The sequence below is a fragment of the Neopsephotus bourkii genome, unplaced genomic scaffold (genome assembly GCF_033783945.1).
Source record: "Neopsephotus bourkii isolate Nb327-2 ecotype Australia unplaced genomic scaffold, CSIRO-AGI_Nbou_v1 NB_1558, whole genome shotgun sequence".
Taxonomy (NCBI): Eukaryota; Metazoa; Chordata; class Aves; order Psittaciformes; family Psittacidae; genus Neopsephotus; species Neopsephotus bourkii.
Window position 1 is genome coordinate 514,099 of NW_026902034.1, and position 15,271 is coordinate 529,369.

A 15,271-nucleotide genomic window follows, 5' to 3' on the forward strand; every position below is an offset into this window, starting at 1 on the left:
TTAGTTTGAGTTTGTTGTTTTGAATACGGCTTGTGCCTGCTTTGGGTTTTTTTCCCTCAGAGCAAACAAGTTTATACCTAGATCTTTATAGCCTTAAGATATTTCAAACTGTAATTACTCCTCTTCACCCCCCTCCTTGGCTCCCTTGTTTTCAAGGCTGAACATGTTAAGCTTGGGAAGCGGTTGTCACTATCTCACATGGTGTTCGCTCTCACCCCAGACTCCTGCAGTCGCCTATGTCGTTTTTCAAACTGAGCTTTTGGTTTCTGTGTTTGAGAGCACCTTTCCTTACAGCCGCAGGTTTTTCTCTTTCTCCCGTTTGCTAATGTAGTTTAGACCACGGGAAAGCCTTGCGTCCATTTTTACGTGAAGACTTGGCTTAAGGTACAGTGTTTTCGAGCAGACATTAGATATGCACGCACACAGCATGCATAGCGTGTTAATGAGGATCAAGGCTTTATCCCGATAGAACGCCTGGAAGTGGGGTTATAATAGTAGGCTGTTTTATGTAGGTGGATGTAATGAAAATCTCAACATCCACACGCTGCAGTGCCTCCAGTAAATGTCGCGACTGACCGCAGGTGGCCTGTGCCGCCTGCAGCCCGGGTCTGCTGCTCCCTTCCCGGCCACGGCGGGCCCGAGAGCGGCGTCACGGCCGCGGGCCCAAGTAGCGATAACACGGCGGCTCGGAGCGCCCGGCGTTCTGTGGCGTGCCCCCGCCGCGGAGGGAGCGGGCTCTTTAAGAAGCCCCCGTGCCGTGTCGGCGGCGGGCGCCGAGTGCCGGAGAAGCTCAGCTTTACAGCGGAGCCCGCGCCCCAGTGTAACCAACCCGGCTGCAGGCTCCGCGCCCTGATTGACAGCGGGACCAGCGCTATGCAAATGGCGGCGGCGCGGCCGGGGGCTCTCCCGAGCTCGGTATCCCCTTCTCCCGGAACGCGCTCCGCGTTCCACAAAGCAATCGTTGCTTTTTTGGGGACGTCGTTACATGTAAAATCATCTCGAGCGCGGTTTCAGTTTGAGATACGTGCGAGAGAGCTAGGGAGATGTGTCAGAGCTTGTTACTCAGGGTAAATTAGGTAATTTTTAGCTGGGTAATGTGCTAATCTTTAAACCTTTATGTTTCTAAATCCTGCGTATGCCTGGTCTCTTCATACAAAAGTGTATTTTGCTTGTTTCTTCTCGTCGTCTTCAGTCTGAAGCCTTATGTAGGTCAGGCTTGGCTTAAGCAGATTTCCTGAACCTGCGTCAGCTTAAGCTGAAGGAATTTTAATAAACCCTCCCTTGTAGGCGTGGGCCTAAATGAGACTAGCCTAGTTAAGCCTGATCTTTTTCTGTTTGTGAAAAAGAGCTGAGCAGAGCTAGGGACTGCATGGTGGCTTCAGAAACGGCTTCCTTAATTCAAAGATAACAATGGTTGGGAAGGCCAGATCTTCTAATTTTACCTTATCTGAAAAGCTCGATTTGCTAAAACTCGTGAAGCCGTACGTTAAAATTCTCGAGGAACATACTAATAAGCATTCTGTAATAGTGGAAAAAAACAAATGCTGGGATATCATAGCTGATAACTACAATGCCATCGGAGTAGATCGCCCTCCTCGTACTGCACAGGGCCTGCGCACGCTGTACAAGAGGCTCAAAGAATATGCCAAACAGGAGCTATTGCAGCAAAAGGAGACTCACTCAGATTGTAAAAGCAGCATTTCCGAGCCAACCAAGAAAGTTGTGGAGATGATTCCACAGATTTCCAATGTGTGTTTAAGAGACAGGAGCGGTGTTCAAAGGTGAGATGATTCTTTTTATTTTGTTACTGAATGAAAAGTATGGCGCCTCCTATCTACTCTGTAACTCTTTGCTTGTGGTCAGGCTCCTAAAGGCAATGTGTAGCTGAGAAAAGCCCCCAGTGGGGAACAATGACAAAATAATACTGCTTTTGTTTTATGGGAAGCTTTATGGTGACTTAGCACTGCATTCATTTTTGTTCAGCTCTCTTTCAAAGCCTGTTTCAGAGTCTTTGTCATACTCTGGAAAGTGAGGGTTAAGAGAGAAGCAAAGAGAAATAGTAGCTCCAACCTCGACCCCTCCCCTACCTTTTAATAGGCAGATTATTCAAACACGGGCAAAGTGATGGCAATTCTCCTCCATTTAAGGTAATACTGCAGTCATTTTGCAACATATGAAACTTACCAGTTTATAGAGAATTTTTAATAAAGTTAGTTCACAGGGCTAAGAAACCTTGGCTTATATACCTTTTGTCTCTCATTTACTATGTTTGCATGTTATGTTTTAACTAATCCCATTCCTTTTTAAAAAACAATAAAATTGCTTCGCCACACCACAGTGCCTTTGTGAGTGCAAATGTTTTAGTTTTTTTACATTATACTTTTCTTGCATGGATGGTGGTTCCCTGGAACTGGAGCAAAGCTAACTGCAGTCTAAACTCCAAGCAGTTCTTTATCGTTGGATAGGTGAATACAGAGAGAAACGGAGAGGTGTAGTAGGAGAAGTTTTCTTTTTTGTAGGTGTTTTCTTCTCCTGCTGCTCAGTAAAGTGAGACACACTGTCTAGATTTGAGCCAGACATAATACAGGCAGGCAGCATGCAGGCTTTCTTGCACAGCTGGCTAATACCCCTCATATCTGACTTGCAACACTCTGCTGGTTCTGTATTGGTCCTTGAGGGATCAAAAAATGCCTGGGTCAGGTTTTGATTCCTCCAGATACAAAACTAAGCTGGGGAAGAGGAAAAGAGGAAGACAGATAACTCCCCAGCAACCTTAAAAAAGCTTTGATTTTTCTTATTTTCCCAAGCAGATTAATGGGAAGCAAACTTTCCGTATTTTAACCAGATATAGTGATAATCAGTGCAGCAGCGTAAGGCTCTAAGAAAAGCTGGCATGCGCACACAGGCTGAATTGAATTCATGGTGCCACTGGTTGAACTGAATGGTAACAATTGTCTAAATCCCAACATGCCAGATGCTCTAAAAATATGCTGTTGTGGGTCCTTTGCGTAAAGAAGTCTGAAGCAACTGGGCTGTGCTGCAGCTCCTGGTGAATGCCCCTGGAGGAACCGTTCCAAAGAATTCTCTGGAACAAAATGAGGCTTTTAATTGCGCTAATAAAGGTTGCAGTGTCTTGACTACCAACTTTTGTAAGGAGGAAAAAAAAACACAGTGTGAGAACTTTGGTTTGTAGATCAGCTTATAAAAAGCACTGACGCTTTTTGTGAATGATTAAGAGCTAATGATCTCCATAGTTTGTCTCCTATAAACATTTTTTGCAGTCCCTTATGGGTCTGGGAACATTGACTTGATTACTGCCTACCCAAAATGTTTTTTCCTAGGAACAGCCAATACACTGTGCACTGAGGAAAAGAATATAATTTAAAAGATTGTTTTTTTCTTTGCCCAAATACATCATTATTTTATAATTGTAATTTTAACACTAAGTGGCGTTTTACCCAAATTTTCCAAACCCTGTACTAGGTTTTAACTCACCAGGATATGGCTCAGGTTTTGTAGGAGGGGAATACAACTTGAACGACGTTGAATCCAAATTCTTAATCGCACCTTTAAGCAATTTCTAGCTGGCTGTGATTAAACAAAACCTGGTGAATCACCAGTGCCTGCAGGGTTATAAACACCATCCCCCAGTTGTGGTAACTGTTGTTTGCCTTTCTTTCAGACAAGTTGTCAGAAACAACATTAGTAACCACCATACAGGCCGCTCTTTTGTTTCTCAATTCCTTCATTTTCTCTTTGCTGTCTAATTGTTTTCCTCTTAAGACACTGACTAAGGGGGAGGGGGGGGGAAGCAGCTTCATCAGAGTTACCTGAAGATTTGGTAATTTTCTAGTTCTGTAAGGGTTATACCTTAGGAGATGGATTTTTCACTGTTTGGAGGTTCTAGTCTATGTTCAACTAAATCTTACCTATCTTTCTTCGCTTTAACCTCTCTCACTTTCTCTTTTTGCTCTCTCTCTCTCTCTTGCCCTTTGTCAGAATGACCTGCTTCTGCTGGTTGTTTCCACTTTTCTCAGGCTAGAAGCTGGCCAGGAGCCAGCGAATAAGGAGGAGGGAAGCCGTTTTAGACTAGAATTCCAGTCAGCACTGGGAAAAACAAGTGAAAATTTGTGTGGAGGATAATACTTCCGATGCTCAGTGAGAGGAGTAAAAGGAATGTCAAAACCAAATATATAGGAAAAGGTGAAGCTATGTGGCAGGAGGAGGAGGTAGTAAGGTGATATAATTGATTCTCTATAGGCACCTCAGGTAACAGTCAATAGAATTAAGATTACCCTATCATTTTCTTTGGAGAATAGATTAAAAGTCTACTTTCAGCATTTGCTTCAGATAGACTTCTGGTTTTGTTTTGTGGTTGTGTTGGTTTTTTTGTTTGTTTTTGGTTTTTGTTTTTTAATCTTCAGTTAAAATGGTTTGGGTGGTTGATAGGATTAATTTTTGGCAAACACATTGCTCTGACCCTGTTGAATGCTTTTGCAGTCGAGTATTTAGACTCCTTCATAGGTCTAGAAAATGCATTTTCATGTTAATGAATGTCAGGGTAGAGCTGGGTCCTTCAGAAACTCCAACCATGACTGCTTGTTTCTTTTAAACCAAGAGTTTTGATGACCACGGAAGATATAGAAGAGATGATCATGACACCTTTTGATTAAGGAGTTAGTGCATTTAAATGAGAAGTAGGATGTACAACTTCAGTTTCTCTTTGCTTCTGGGAATTTGAACCCACATCTATTGCTACCCAGACCAGTGTTTTAATAATCAGTGTTTCTCAATTTGTGGATAGTGGGACTCACAATGAGTTTAAAAAACGTAAGTGAACACCTCCCACCCCCCAGTTGAATAGGAAGCAACTCAATTCCTGCAGGATTGGGAAGCAGCAGTAAATTTACATTAATCATGGATCCCCGTGCTGCCTTTAGCTGTTCACAGGAGCTCATTCTTCAGTGTCTGGGGAATGTCTGGCTTTATCTTCAACCACCAGTTAGAGCCTCTGTTACTCTGAAGGCCATGATGATGCACTGTGCAAAGTCTATATGTTCATGTTCCCATGTTACACTATATTGCCTTCTCAGTTATGCTGAAAGCATTCTTTGTAGATCTGTGCAGTAACATAGAGCAAGAAGCTGATCTGGCTTTAAAAAGCATAACCTGAATAAAGGAGTGATGTGCAGAAGTGTAGGGTTTCAAACAGAACTGATGATAGAGAAGTGGCAGGAGCAGCTTGAGCCATCATTATCATCAAAGCTAATGTAATGTTAAATCATGATTCGAGGTGCTGCTGACTCAGGGCTTTACACAAAGACAGATGAGTCAAGTGGGTGTTGTACTTTCGAAAAGAAATGCACAGAACTGTAGGCTGTTCTTAATGGAAACATTTCTGTGTCTTTTTGTGAAGCTTCAGAACATTGACATCACCGATTCAAAGAGAAGGAGCAAGGATTAGCTTGATTCCCTAATCTACTGACAGGACTGTCATTTGGGTTCTGGTTTCTTCTCCCAGGGCTCTTTGTGCAATTTTATTCAGTGGTTCTTTTACATAAAAAAACCCCAACAAAAAAGTACTTGGGTGTGTGAATCAGAAACAGGGAACACATTATAACAGGAGATGAATAAGTTTGGGAGATGGAAATGTTTCTGCCAAAATTCACTCAATCTAAATTAACGCCCTTTTAAAATCACATTACATGTTATTAACTCTTTCCTCTGTCACTTGCATGATTTGCTGCTGCTTTGTTTTTATTCTTATTTGTCACTAATAGCCCTTCTTGCTTCTCCAGTGTCGAAAGAAGGGCATACCAGAATTACCAGAAGGGCATACTTTGTTGGCTATACTGCTTTTATAGCAATAGAATCCGGATAAGACAGGGCTGTGTATGTGCAGTGAAAAGAAGGGCTACAGGTGGTGGTCATGTAATGAAATGTAGTCCTAAGCATAGACAGCAGAGTAGTATTTCAAATGAAGTGTTGCTTACTTATGGCCTTTTAAAAATAGTTTTTAATGGATTATTTAAATATGATTTTGTGTGTTCTAGTGCTAGTATCGATAAAGAAACAATTGCTGGTACCAGTTCACCACAGGCTATGTTGGATCACCATCCTGCGACAGTCATGATGGAATTGCAATCAGAAGAGGATGTCAAACCTCCTCCTTCTTTGCTTATAGACTCACAGCAAAATGAGAACTTGGAACAAGGGGAAGAACACCAGCTGGTGCATATAATGGAAAGGTCTCCTTCAACATCAGTATCTTCAGTTGATATGAGAGTGATGATGTCTCCCTCTCCTGTACCAAGAAGAGATGAGTTTTTTAGGCTTGAGGTTGGGGAACGTTTTAGACCAATGTGTGGTTATGACCCACAGATGTTACAAATGCTGAAAGAAGAGCATCAGATAATTTTAGAAAATCAAAGAAAAATTGGTCTTTATGTCCAAGAAAAAAGGGATGGTTTGAAAAGAAAGCAGCAATTGGAAGAAGAACTGTTGCGGACAAAAATCAAAGTAGAGAAGCTGAAGGCAATACGACTACGCCGTGATCTGCCAGAATACAGCAACATCTAAATATTTTATTACTTCTGTCATATTCTTTGAAATACTTAATAATAAATGCTTTAGCCCCAGCAGAATTGTTCCTGATGTTAATATGGATGGATCAAAATCTGGGCTTGAGAGACAAAAGCATATTTTCCATGTTGTTGATGTACCTTACAAAATACCTCATATGGGTTTGAATGCACCAGCTCTTCTGGTCTGAAGTACAATTAAATCTTGTACAGTTAAGTGTTTTGGTTGATAAAAATCCAGACTTCAAAAATCTTTCCACTTTTATTAGAGTTGTGATGAGCTAATGCAAATTTAGCTCAGTTATTTTTTAAAATTCTGATCGTACGCATTATTTTTTCAAATAATCATTTAATGTCTCGATGAAGTTACAGGTTAATACATACAAAAAGGAGGAATAAGAGGCTTAAATGTCTTATTCCTTTCAAGTTGGTAAATCTTTCAACAGTGATGAGTGTTTGTTGATATATCAGCTTGGAAAACAAAGTTACTGGATTGTTATATTTTTTTAATGTTCAGTAGACAGTTGAGTAAATGCACATCTTTTTTTAAAGTTGCTACTTTTTGTTTCCAGTGGAGGAGTGTTTCCATAGGATGTTATCAGAATAGAGACAGTGAATGCAATGCTTGGTTTTTAACTGCATGCATGTGTAATTTGTGTGTACCGTTACCATGATCGTATATTCAGTTATAGTAATTATACTGGTGATCAACCACAGAAATGTCTAATTTCTTCATTTGCATGCATAATTACTAGAGTGCATGTGCAACCAAGACAATTGCAGGTGCCTTGATCAATATCACTATGACTATAAGCTACTTAAATGAAATAGTGTCTGTATGTAACATGTGACTTGAAAGCATCAGAGGATTCTGTGTTATTCTGGGTACCTTTTAGAAATGCTGTTGTTCTGGTCTTTCAATTAGTTTCAAATAAAAAGCCCCAAATGAAAATGACATTGATTCTTCTGTCTGTCCTAGTAGCAGCCTTTTCCTTCGCAGTTACAATCAACGTTGATAACCGTAAGAAAAATACCTGGAAAGCGTAAATCTCAGATGATTGAGTTCTTTATAATTCTTACTCTCCTGCCTGTTGTGAATGGATCCAGAAGTGCGTTAGATCTCTGTCTCCTTATTCACTGTACTTTCTCCTTCCTCTAACCTTTAGCATAAGAAAATGAAGCACAGCAACAGGAAAAAGGAGAGAACAAAGGAGATGTAGTTCCTCCTGTGCCTCTCATCTTTGAGGGCCCCAACAGCAGAAAGAACAAAAGTAATAGGGTGGAGAATATTTCTTCCTGTGGCTGCTTGTAACTGTCACTTCTGTCATCACTATTTTCCCAAATTTCCTTCTTTCTCCATTCTCACAGAACCTCAGCCTGTGAGCGTGGGACCCTGCATCAGCAGACTGTGAATGAGGCAAGCCTCGCACCTCCTTGTTGGTCTTCTGACTGAATCAGGTTACCTTTGTAGCCACAGGGACAAATGCTTATTAAAAACTGAAGGTTGGAAGCATGTACGTTTGATTGAGGCTAGTGGAGCTTAAAGAACTGTAGTTAAAAAATTATGATAGTGGTACTAGAGAAATAATCTTGACTGTCGGTGCTCAGGTTTGACAGGTTCCAGGCAGGAAGAGGAGAGAGAGGAAGCAAGTCTTTTGTCTGCAAACTGAGTAAAATACAGACAGTGAAAACAGATGTTGTCAGTATGGAGTTCTGCAGTACATTTACAGTTGTTTTCTAGAGAAGAGTGTGCTGTGTTTGTTCTGTTGGGAAATTTTTGTGTGTGCTGAGAGTGACGATTGAATAAGTGGCCTCTATTTCTGTAGAGTCCTTGGCTTTGTGCTGTATTTTTCAGTTCAAAGACATCGACCTGTTTTTGTGTAGTTGGAAGTACTTCAATGAGATACTCCCTTCCCTGAGTTTATGAGAGTCAAAATATTTGCTTTAATAAATAAATAAGAATTTATTTGTTCTACTTCTCAGAAATGGGAAACAGACCTAAATTTTCTGCACTCGTCTTACAATTTGGAAATGCTTGATCTTATCCTTTTGATTGCAAACCAGAGTTCTGCTCTCCAGTGGTAAGGAATTAATTGCTATTTATTGTTTCTGTCCTTACATATTAAGCAAATGAACAAGTTTTGAATAGTTCAGAAAATAATTCCCATGTGGCTCATTGTCTTGCAGTGGTTTTGTATTATAGCTATTCTTCTGTTGGCTACCAAAATCCTCTAAAGACTAGAATATTTCCTGCTCAATTCTCCTTGAGCTAGAGGAAGGGGTGACCTCCAGGATTTCTGTGGGCATGGTATTTTTATTTTGAGGACTAGAACCAGAGGAATTCCCAGTCTGTGAAAGCTTGTAGTCCTTTCTGAACTAGCAGGAAAGTAGAAGCAAAAAGGACTCTGGCTAGAGCAAAGCCTCCCTTGTATTCTTGATATTGGTAGGAGAAGGATGCAAATGAGTAAAGAAGTAACATGCACCAGCCTGGTGAGAGATGTCTCCTTATAATCAGCTTTCTTCCGTAGCTGCTTATTCTGGCTTTGTCTCACTTGTTGGTGGAAGGCCTTTCATTCTTACCTGCAGGCAGCATCTCTAGTTCAGAGATCTGAACAAGTTCATGCTTCTCATTTGCTTTGCTCTCCGTGTGTTTCCTTTGGGTTTAGGGGAGCTTGGGGTGAGGGGAGACATCTCTTGAGTCCCTGTGAAGCTTGCTTCTTTACCAGTGACATGACACTTATTTCCTTTCACTACAGAAATGTTTCTGCCTTAGTGACATTATGTTCCTCCGTGAGTGTAATATGGTGCTAACTATATATTCTACCTTTACATGCTGGTGGATCTGGACTTCTTTCTCACTCCACATCTGCTTTACAGTATCAGGTTATCTGTCTGAGTCAGACTTCTCACTTCTAAGTGCCTGTTCCTGTTTTATTTTCCGTGTATTCTTAATGTGGATACATGCACCACAGTTGTGGCTAGGCCTTCTGGACCTCAAAAGTGCTATGAATTTTTACTGTTCCAGCATGTGTGAAAGCAATGGTAGGAAGCCCTGCTCTCCTTTCACCCTGTTCTTATCCTCTTATTCCCTTCACTACATCTGGCAGTGCCATTCCTTATCTGCATATTTATAATGTACATAGTACAAGCAGAGTAATTTTAGGCAAGGACAAATTTCTGCCATATGTTCATATCCTTCTACTAGGATAACTGAAATAAGCAGGCTTCATTTAATTCCCAACAGCTAATAGACTTATACCTAGGATTAAAAAACTGTAGCTATCATAACTGTGATAATTGTTGTAGCATTTTGTGTAACTTCATTTATCTGAGTAATTGTGTAATGGTGAGTCTGTAATTTTGTCAGTTGCTCCCTAATTATCTGTCTTTTCTTGTTCCTCCCTGCTTCCCCTTGTAAGCTTTTGACATCTGTGGAATCATCTCAGTTGATGTGCTTGCCTTTGGTCAGAATTCATAACAGGTAAAAATGGTGGGAGAGAGAAGTACTCTAAGACCAGGAGAGACTACTTACAGCTACTCTTGCTTGTCATACTCCTGTTTTCTAACATCTTCCACCTCACTATCTTCAATTCCGTTCTTTCGTTTATATTTCTCACATTTTCCAGCTTGGATTTTTCTCCCTATAAAATGAAAATACACAGAGCTTGCATACTATCTTCTTTGGGAAGTCTTTGCATCCTGTGGCTTTCCAGTAAGCAAAGCCTTTAAGTTGCTTATAATTAAAAGAGAATTGTTTCCAAGTGGGAGGAAAAAAGAACAAATGAAGAATTGTGATACCCAGGCTGGCTGGCTAAGCTGTCATTTACAGCAGTTAAAATAATAGTTTGTTAGCTGGGTGTGTAACACATGGTGAAATTTCAGTCATTCTGTGACCTATGTTTCTGTGTTTTACCACTGCTGGAAATGCGTTTGCCTTGATGTCACCCAAATTGGCCGTGTAGTGTTGGTTGCACTTAAATGGCATCTGGGTTGTCTGGGCAAAGTTTCCTCCATAGAAGGATATAATTTCCTGAAGTTTTATTGAATGCTAGCTAATAAAATTAGTCTCTGTGAATTTTTCCCTGTAAAACCTACAGTTCAGTGCTAACGTAGTTGAAAACCTTGTTTGTGATGCATGTGTGAGGGGAGGTGGATGAGGGTCAGAGAAGCCAAGGAAGGCTCAGCTGTCTGCAGGCGTTGTCATTCCCCACTGCCTGTGCCTTCCCTCCGTGCCATGGGATTTTGACGCTATTTTATCCTAGTGATTACACGGAATGATTTGTTGAGGTATCCAAACATCTCTGAGTGAACACAACACCTTGTTTGGATTGGTATTATTCACGCAAGAAGAATATCCTGTAATTTTCTTTGAATACTTAATCAGCAGTTACTCCACATGATTTATGGTTTCTATTTGTTGTTTAGCAAAACTGCAGACTTGAAAAATCATACCTAATTTTTTTGTGTTTTATGTATGCAAATAGAATTCGTTAAAAAAGAAGTCACTGTTTCCTGGCCATCTCTTCCTGGCTCTTGATTTTCATCTATAGTTGGCATAATCACCGTCATTAGCATAGTTTAACATAAATGTCACTTAACAAGTAATTCCACTGGTGATGGTGCCCCTCCATATTCAGTTGATGTCAGGACCCAATCTGGTTAAGACTTAGTCATTTTGTTCACCGTACTGTGTGTATCGCCACTTGCTTACTTTGTATGTCTTTATATGATCCTTGTCTGTATTGCTAAATGCTTTCTCAAAATAAGGCAGTTTCCAAACAGAAACATTCCACAGGCTTGAAATAAGTAAATCAGTTTATAAATCGCTGATTTTTATTATTTTCTTTTTTAGCTTTAATTTAGCAGTGAAACAGGACAAGATGTTTATCTACTTTGCAGATGGGGAGGGAGGATTTTGGATTGCCTGTGGTTAAGTCACTGCATCATGATTTGTCTTCTCTATAGTATCAGATAAAAACTGCTGCAGGAGGCTTGAGTTGTATCCATTATTAATCACTGAAGATGTCATGTGAAAGAAAGTAATTTATCATAACTCAGCTACAGTATGCAGGTAAATTTTATTTAGCCCACTTGTCATACTATTAAGAATACCATTTTGTGGAGTCAAAATATTTATGTGTGGCAGGTACCAGAAATACAGGATTAAAATTGTGTAACATTACTGTTACTATTGATACATTCCTCATTGTAATATGGAATTCACTTAGGGGTGCACTGTTTTGCATTGTAAGGAAGCTTTGGCAGTAGGTTGTACATCATGGTGGACTTCCAGGTGAGATTGGTAGCATCAGTTATCAGTTTGGCAAAGCTACTTTATACTGGGTTACCTCGGGCTATAATGTGTGTGTTCTATAAATGCATTTGTTTTTATTTATGTCTCAGATTTTCTCTGAGAAAAACTGAGAGATTTTGATCATTTGTCCTTCACAGCGTTTCCCTGTGCTTTTGAAAAAGTACTAGAAATTTGGCATCAAGTTGATCTTTGGCCATTCCTATAAAACCTTGTTCAAGTTTGTCTAATTCATAAGTCATTGGCAAACACAGACTTCTGTAATTTTCAATACAGTTTTGTTACATTTTGGATGTAGTCCCTAGTAACTGAATTCTTAGGGAAGCCTGCCTAGCCTGGGCATATTGCACTGTTGAGAGCAGAACAGGGATTTCTCAGCTGTGAATGCCTTGAATGAAAGAAAGAAAATGTGTTCCTAGTTTTGCCACTAACAGGCCAGGCAGCCTCAGTGAGGAAGCCACTGAGAGAGTGACAGATGACAGAAAGAATCTTGTGCACAAGTGCTGGAGGACAGTAAGGATTGCAAAGCTGTTGGACTGTACAGCTGGATAGGCAATGGCCCAGCTCTCCTGCAAAAAGACCAGCAATAGCCTGGAAAGTATGATTTGTAGCTCTGTGATTGAGTGCTGCATAGTGAGTGTGCAGAAAAGAACTGAGCTAAGCTTGCTTAGGGAATTTAGCCATTGTTGTTTGTTATAATTATTTCTGGTAGATAAAATCTGTTCCTTTCAGGAGAGTTTTTGTTATATAACTGTGCTAATTTGTACAGTTCAGTTTTGAAAATACCCTGTTCCCTAAGTGAACTTGCAGGGTGGCACTATGGATGTTTTTCAACAGTCCAGAAGTTAAATATATTTTGAGTTTCAGATCATTTTGCTCTGAAGCTGCAGTGGGCATCTGTCAAGACATTTCAGATGAAATACAGAAGTAAATCTGATCTTCTTTTTTAATCATCCTCCTCTGATGAATATGCACATGTACATACATACATACACACACACGCACAATGAGATATACGTACGGTATGTTGGTAAGAGGAGGTGCATATGCTGCAGAGGTTTTCAGGCAGCATGCCAGGTCAAAGCAGTCCCTTGAGAACAGCAAGTGGAGCCAGTCTGCTGATGGAAAGCTGCCACATCTCCATGTCTTCTAGCATTTCCTTATGTAAGTGGTCTGCTCAGGACCAAAAATAGGGTTGACACAAAGTAAGCTCTGTTTAAAGGCATCCTGAATTTATGGCTCCCTGCATGGATCATCTTAATAATATACGTTGGAATTTCTATGCAGGTTAAGTTGTATTCAATTTTCTTACATCCAGAGCCAGCAAAGGCAGCACAAGAAGCACTGCTTGCCTCCACAAGGATGAATTTCTCCTCTTCCTTCCTCATCTTCCCTGTTCTAGTTTTGCTTTCCTAGTAAGAATTAACAGCTAGAGCTCTAGGTTTTTGTGCTTGGGCCATAAATACTACTTTTCTACTTGGACTACTGAATGGATTACATTTATGTAAATCAAAGTTACGTAACTTGATTTGGAAAGATTACTCTTTCCCTTTCCAAATATTTCGTCAGCCACTCTGCAAGTAATCGTTGCTGCAGAACACATGAAAATTCTCAAAAATATGACTCATCCTTTGTGTGCCTCTTTCCAGGGTAATGTCATAAATTTTAAAACAGTCCTGTTTAAATAATTTAGGACAGGAATATATTGTGTTTCACGGTTGTGACAGCAGGCATAAGTTTTATTGATTATTTTAAGGACTCTTTATTATAATCTAGGGAAATCAAAGATGGCCATTAACAAACACAAACAGAACATTAAAAATGTTTTTCCTTCCAATATGTGCTAAACCAGATGTTAATAAGATGAATACATAATCTTAATAAATCCCTTTCTCCCTGCTTGCTTCTTGTTACAGATCTCAAAGTCTTTGCATTTTAGGAACGGAGGTTTTGTACAGCATCAAAATAGTTTTATTTTTAATAAACAAAACCCAGTGAAATTAATGGCAAACACTTAAGAGAATGTTAAACTGCATATTTTTGAAGCACCACATGTGGATTTAGCCATGTACTTTCCATACAAAAGGATGCATACTTAGATTTCTGCAGGCTGCTTCAAAAATGTTGAGATAGCTACAATTAACCTGATTGTTTGACAGTCTAATAACTATTTCTTAGTAATTTGGATTGTTTTATAATTTAAATGTTTGGAATTTTCCCACTTATATCCCATTTAGACTATCATTTATTGCATAGCATTCAATATTTAAAGAGCCGAAGTGTAAATGTTGCTTTTTAACATCACTTTGCATTTATTTTTAAAGTAAAAGCACCTTTATTTGACAAATTAATCCAAACAACTTCCATTGTGGATGGCAACATGAAGATGTGTAGTAAACAGTCAACTTGGATGACACTGGACTGGTTCCCATGTTTTACTGAGCTCATCTGGCTCACTGCACTGAATGATGCCTGCAGCTTTTCAGAATTCTCGATGATGCTGCTTTTTCCTTTGATAATAGGCCTTGTACATTTATTTCTATGGACTTGACAGAGCTTTCAGTTTAGTTCATTAAATTTTTATTGTGGAAGCTGGAGTCAGTTGGATTTTTAGGCAGTTGAGAGGTTTAAGAAGAATAGTTTTTTACCAAGCTATAATTTTGGAAGTAGTACACTCTCTATCCTTCCTTCTCTGCACTGATACCCTTAAGAGGTAAATTTCATTAAATGGCAGTGAGAGGATTGTTCCTACTTGTTCAAGTTAAGTACATCTCCCCTTTATTATTACATACATTTCTATTTGAAAAGAAAATTGAGGTTACAAACTCAAGTACCCAAAACCTTGCAAATACGCACAACCTGAATCCAGCCTTCTTGTGCTCTTGAGTATAGTCATTAATTACATGGATTATATTTCTGCAGGCTTCCCTGCCAGTCTCAGGCCACAGAACGGACTTTGCCTGCTTAGTAAGGCACTATTCAGTATTTTCTTTCTACCTCCTTGTTCAGTTATAGAGTGATGCTTTGTTTTCAGCACACTGTTCAAACTATTTTGAATCAATTAGCTAATGTTTTTTCCTCTGGTGCCCATCATGATAGTATCTGAGTGCTTCACAGATGTAATTAAGTTTCACAACATCCTTGTGAGGTAAGAGGTTGGTATAATCTCCACTTTTAAGTGGGAGTTGAGGCACAGAGAAAATAAAACCCAAAAGCCCTGTTACTACAGAAGGTGCAGACTGAATCAGCCAGGACTGTGTTATCTCAGTACAGTTAATCTTTCCAAACCACAACTTCCAGTTGCACCTGTTAGTGTTCACTGTTACTACAAATGAGACTGAATCGGACGTCAGGTGCTCAGACAAATGTTTACTGCTGA

The 15,271-nt window shown here is 39.8% G+C and overlaps 2 protein-coding genes across 2 annotated transcripts in view; both read left to right on the plus strand.

The window, feature by feature from the left end:
• Window positions 1-15,271, plus strand: part of RAD54B (RAD54 homolog B) — a 74,138-nt gene that overhangs the window by 21,105 nt on the left and 37,762 nt on the right. The gene's annotated exons all lie outside the window — the stretch shown is intronic.
• Window positions 638-7,536, plus strand: FSBP (fibrinogen silencer binding protein). Its single transcript, XM_061371070.1, has 2 exons — window positions 638-1,781; window positions 6,054-7,536. Exons 1-2 carry the CDS (start codon window positions 1,411-1,413, stop codon window positions 6,577-6,579), a joined length of 897 nt encoding a protein of 298 aa, XP_061227054.1. The 5' UTR covers window positions 638-1,410; the 3' UTR covers window positions 6,580-7,536.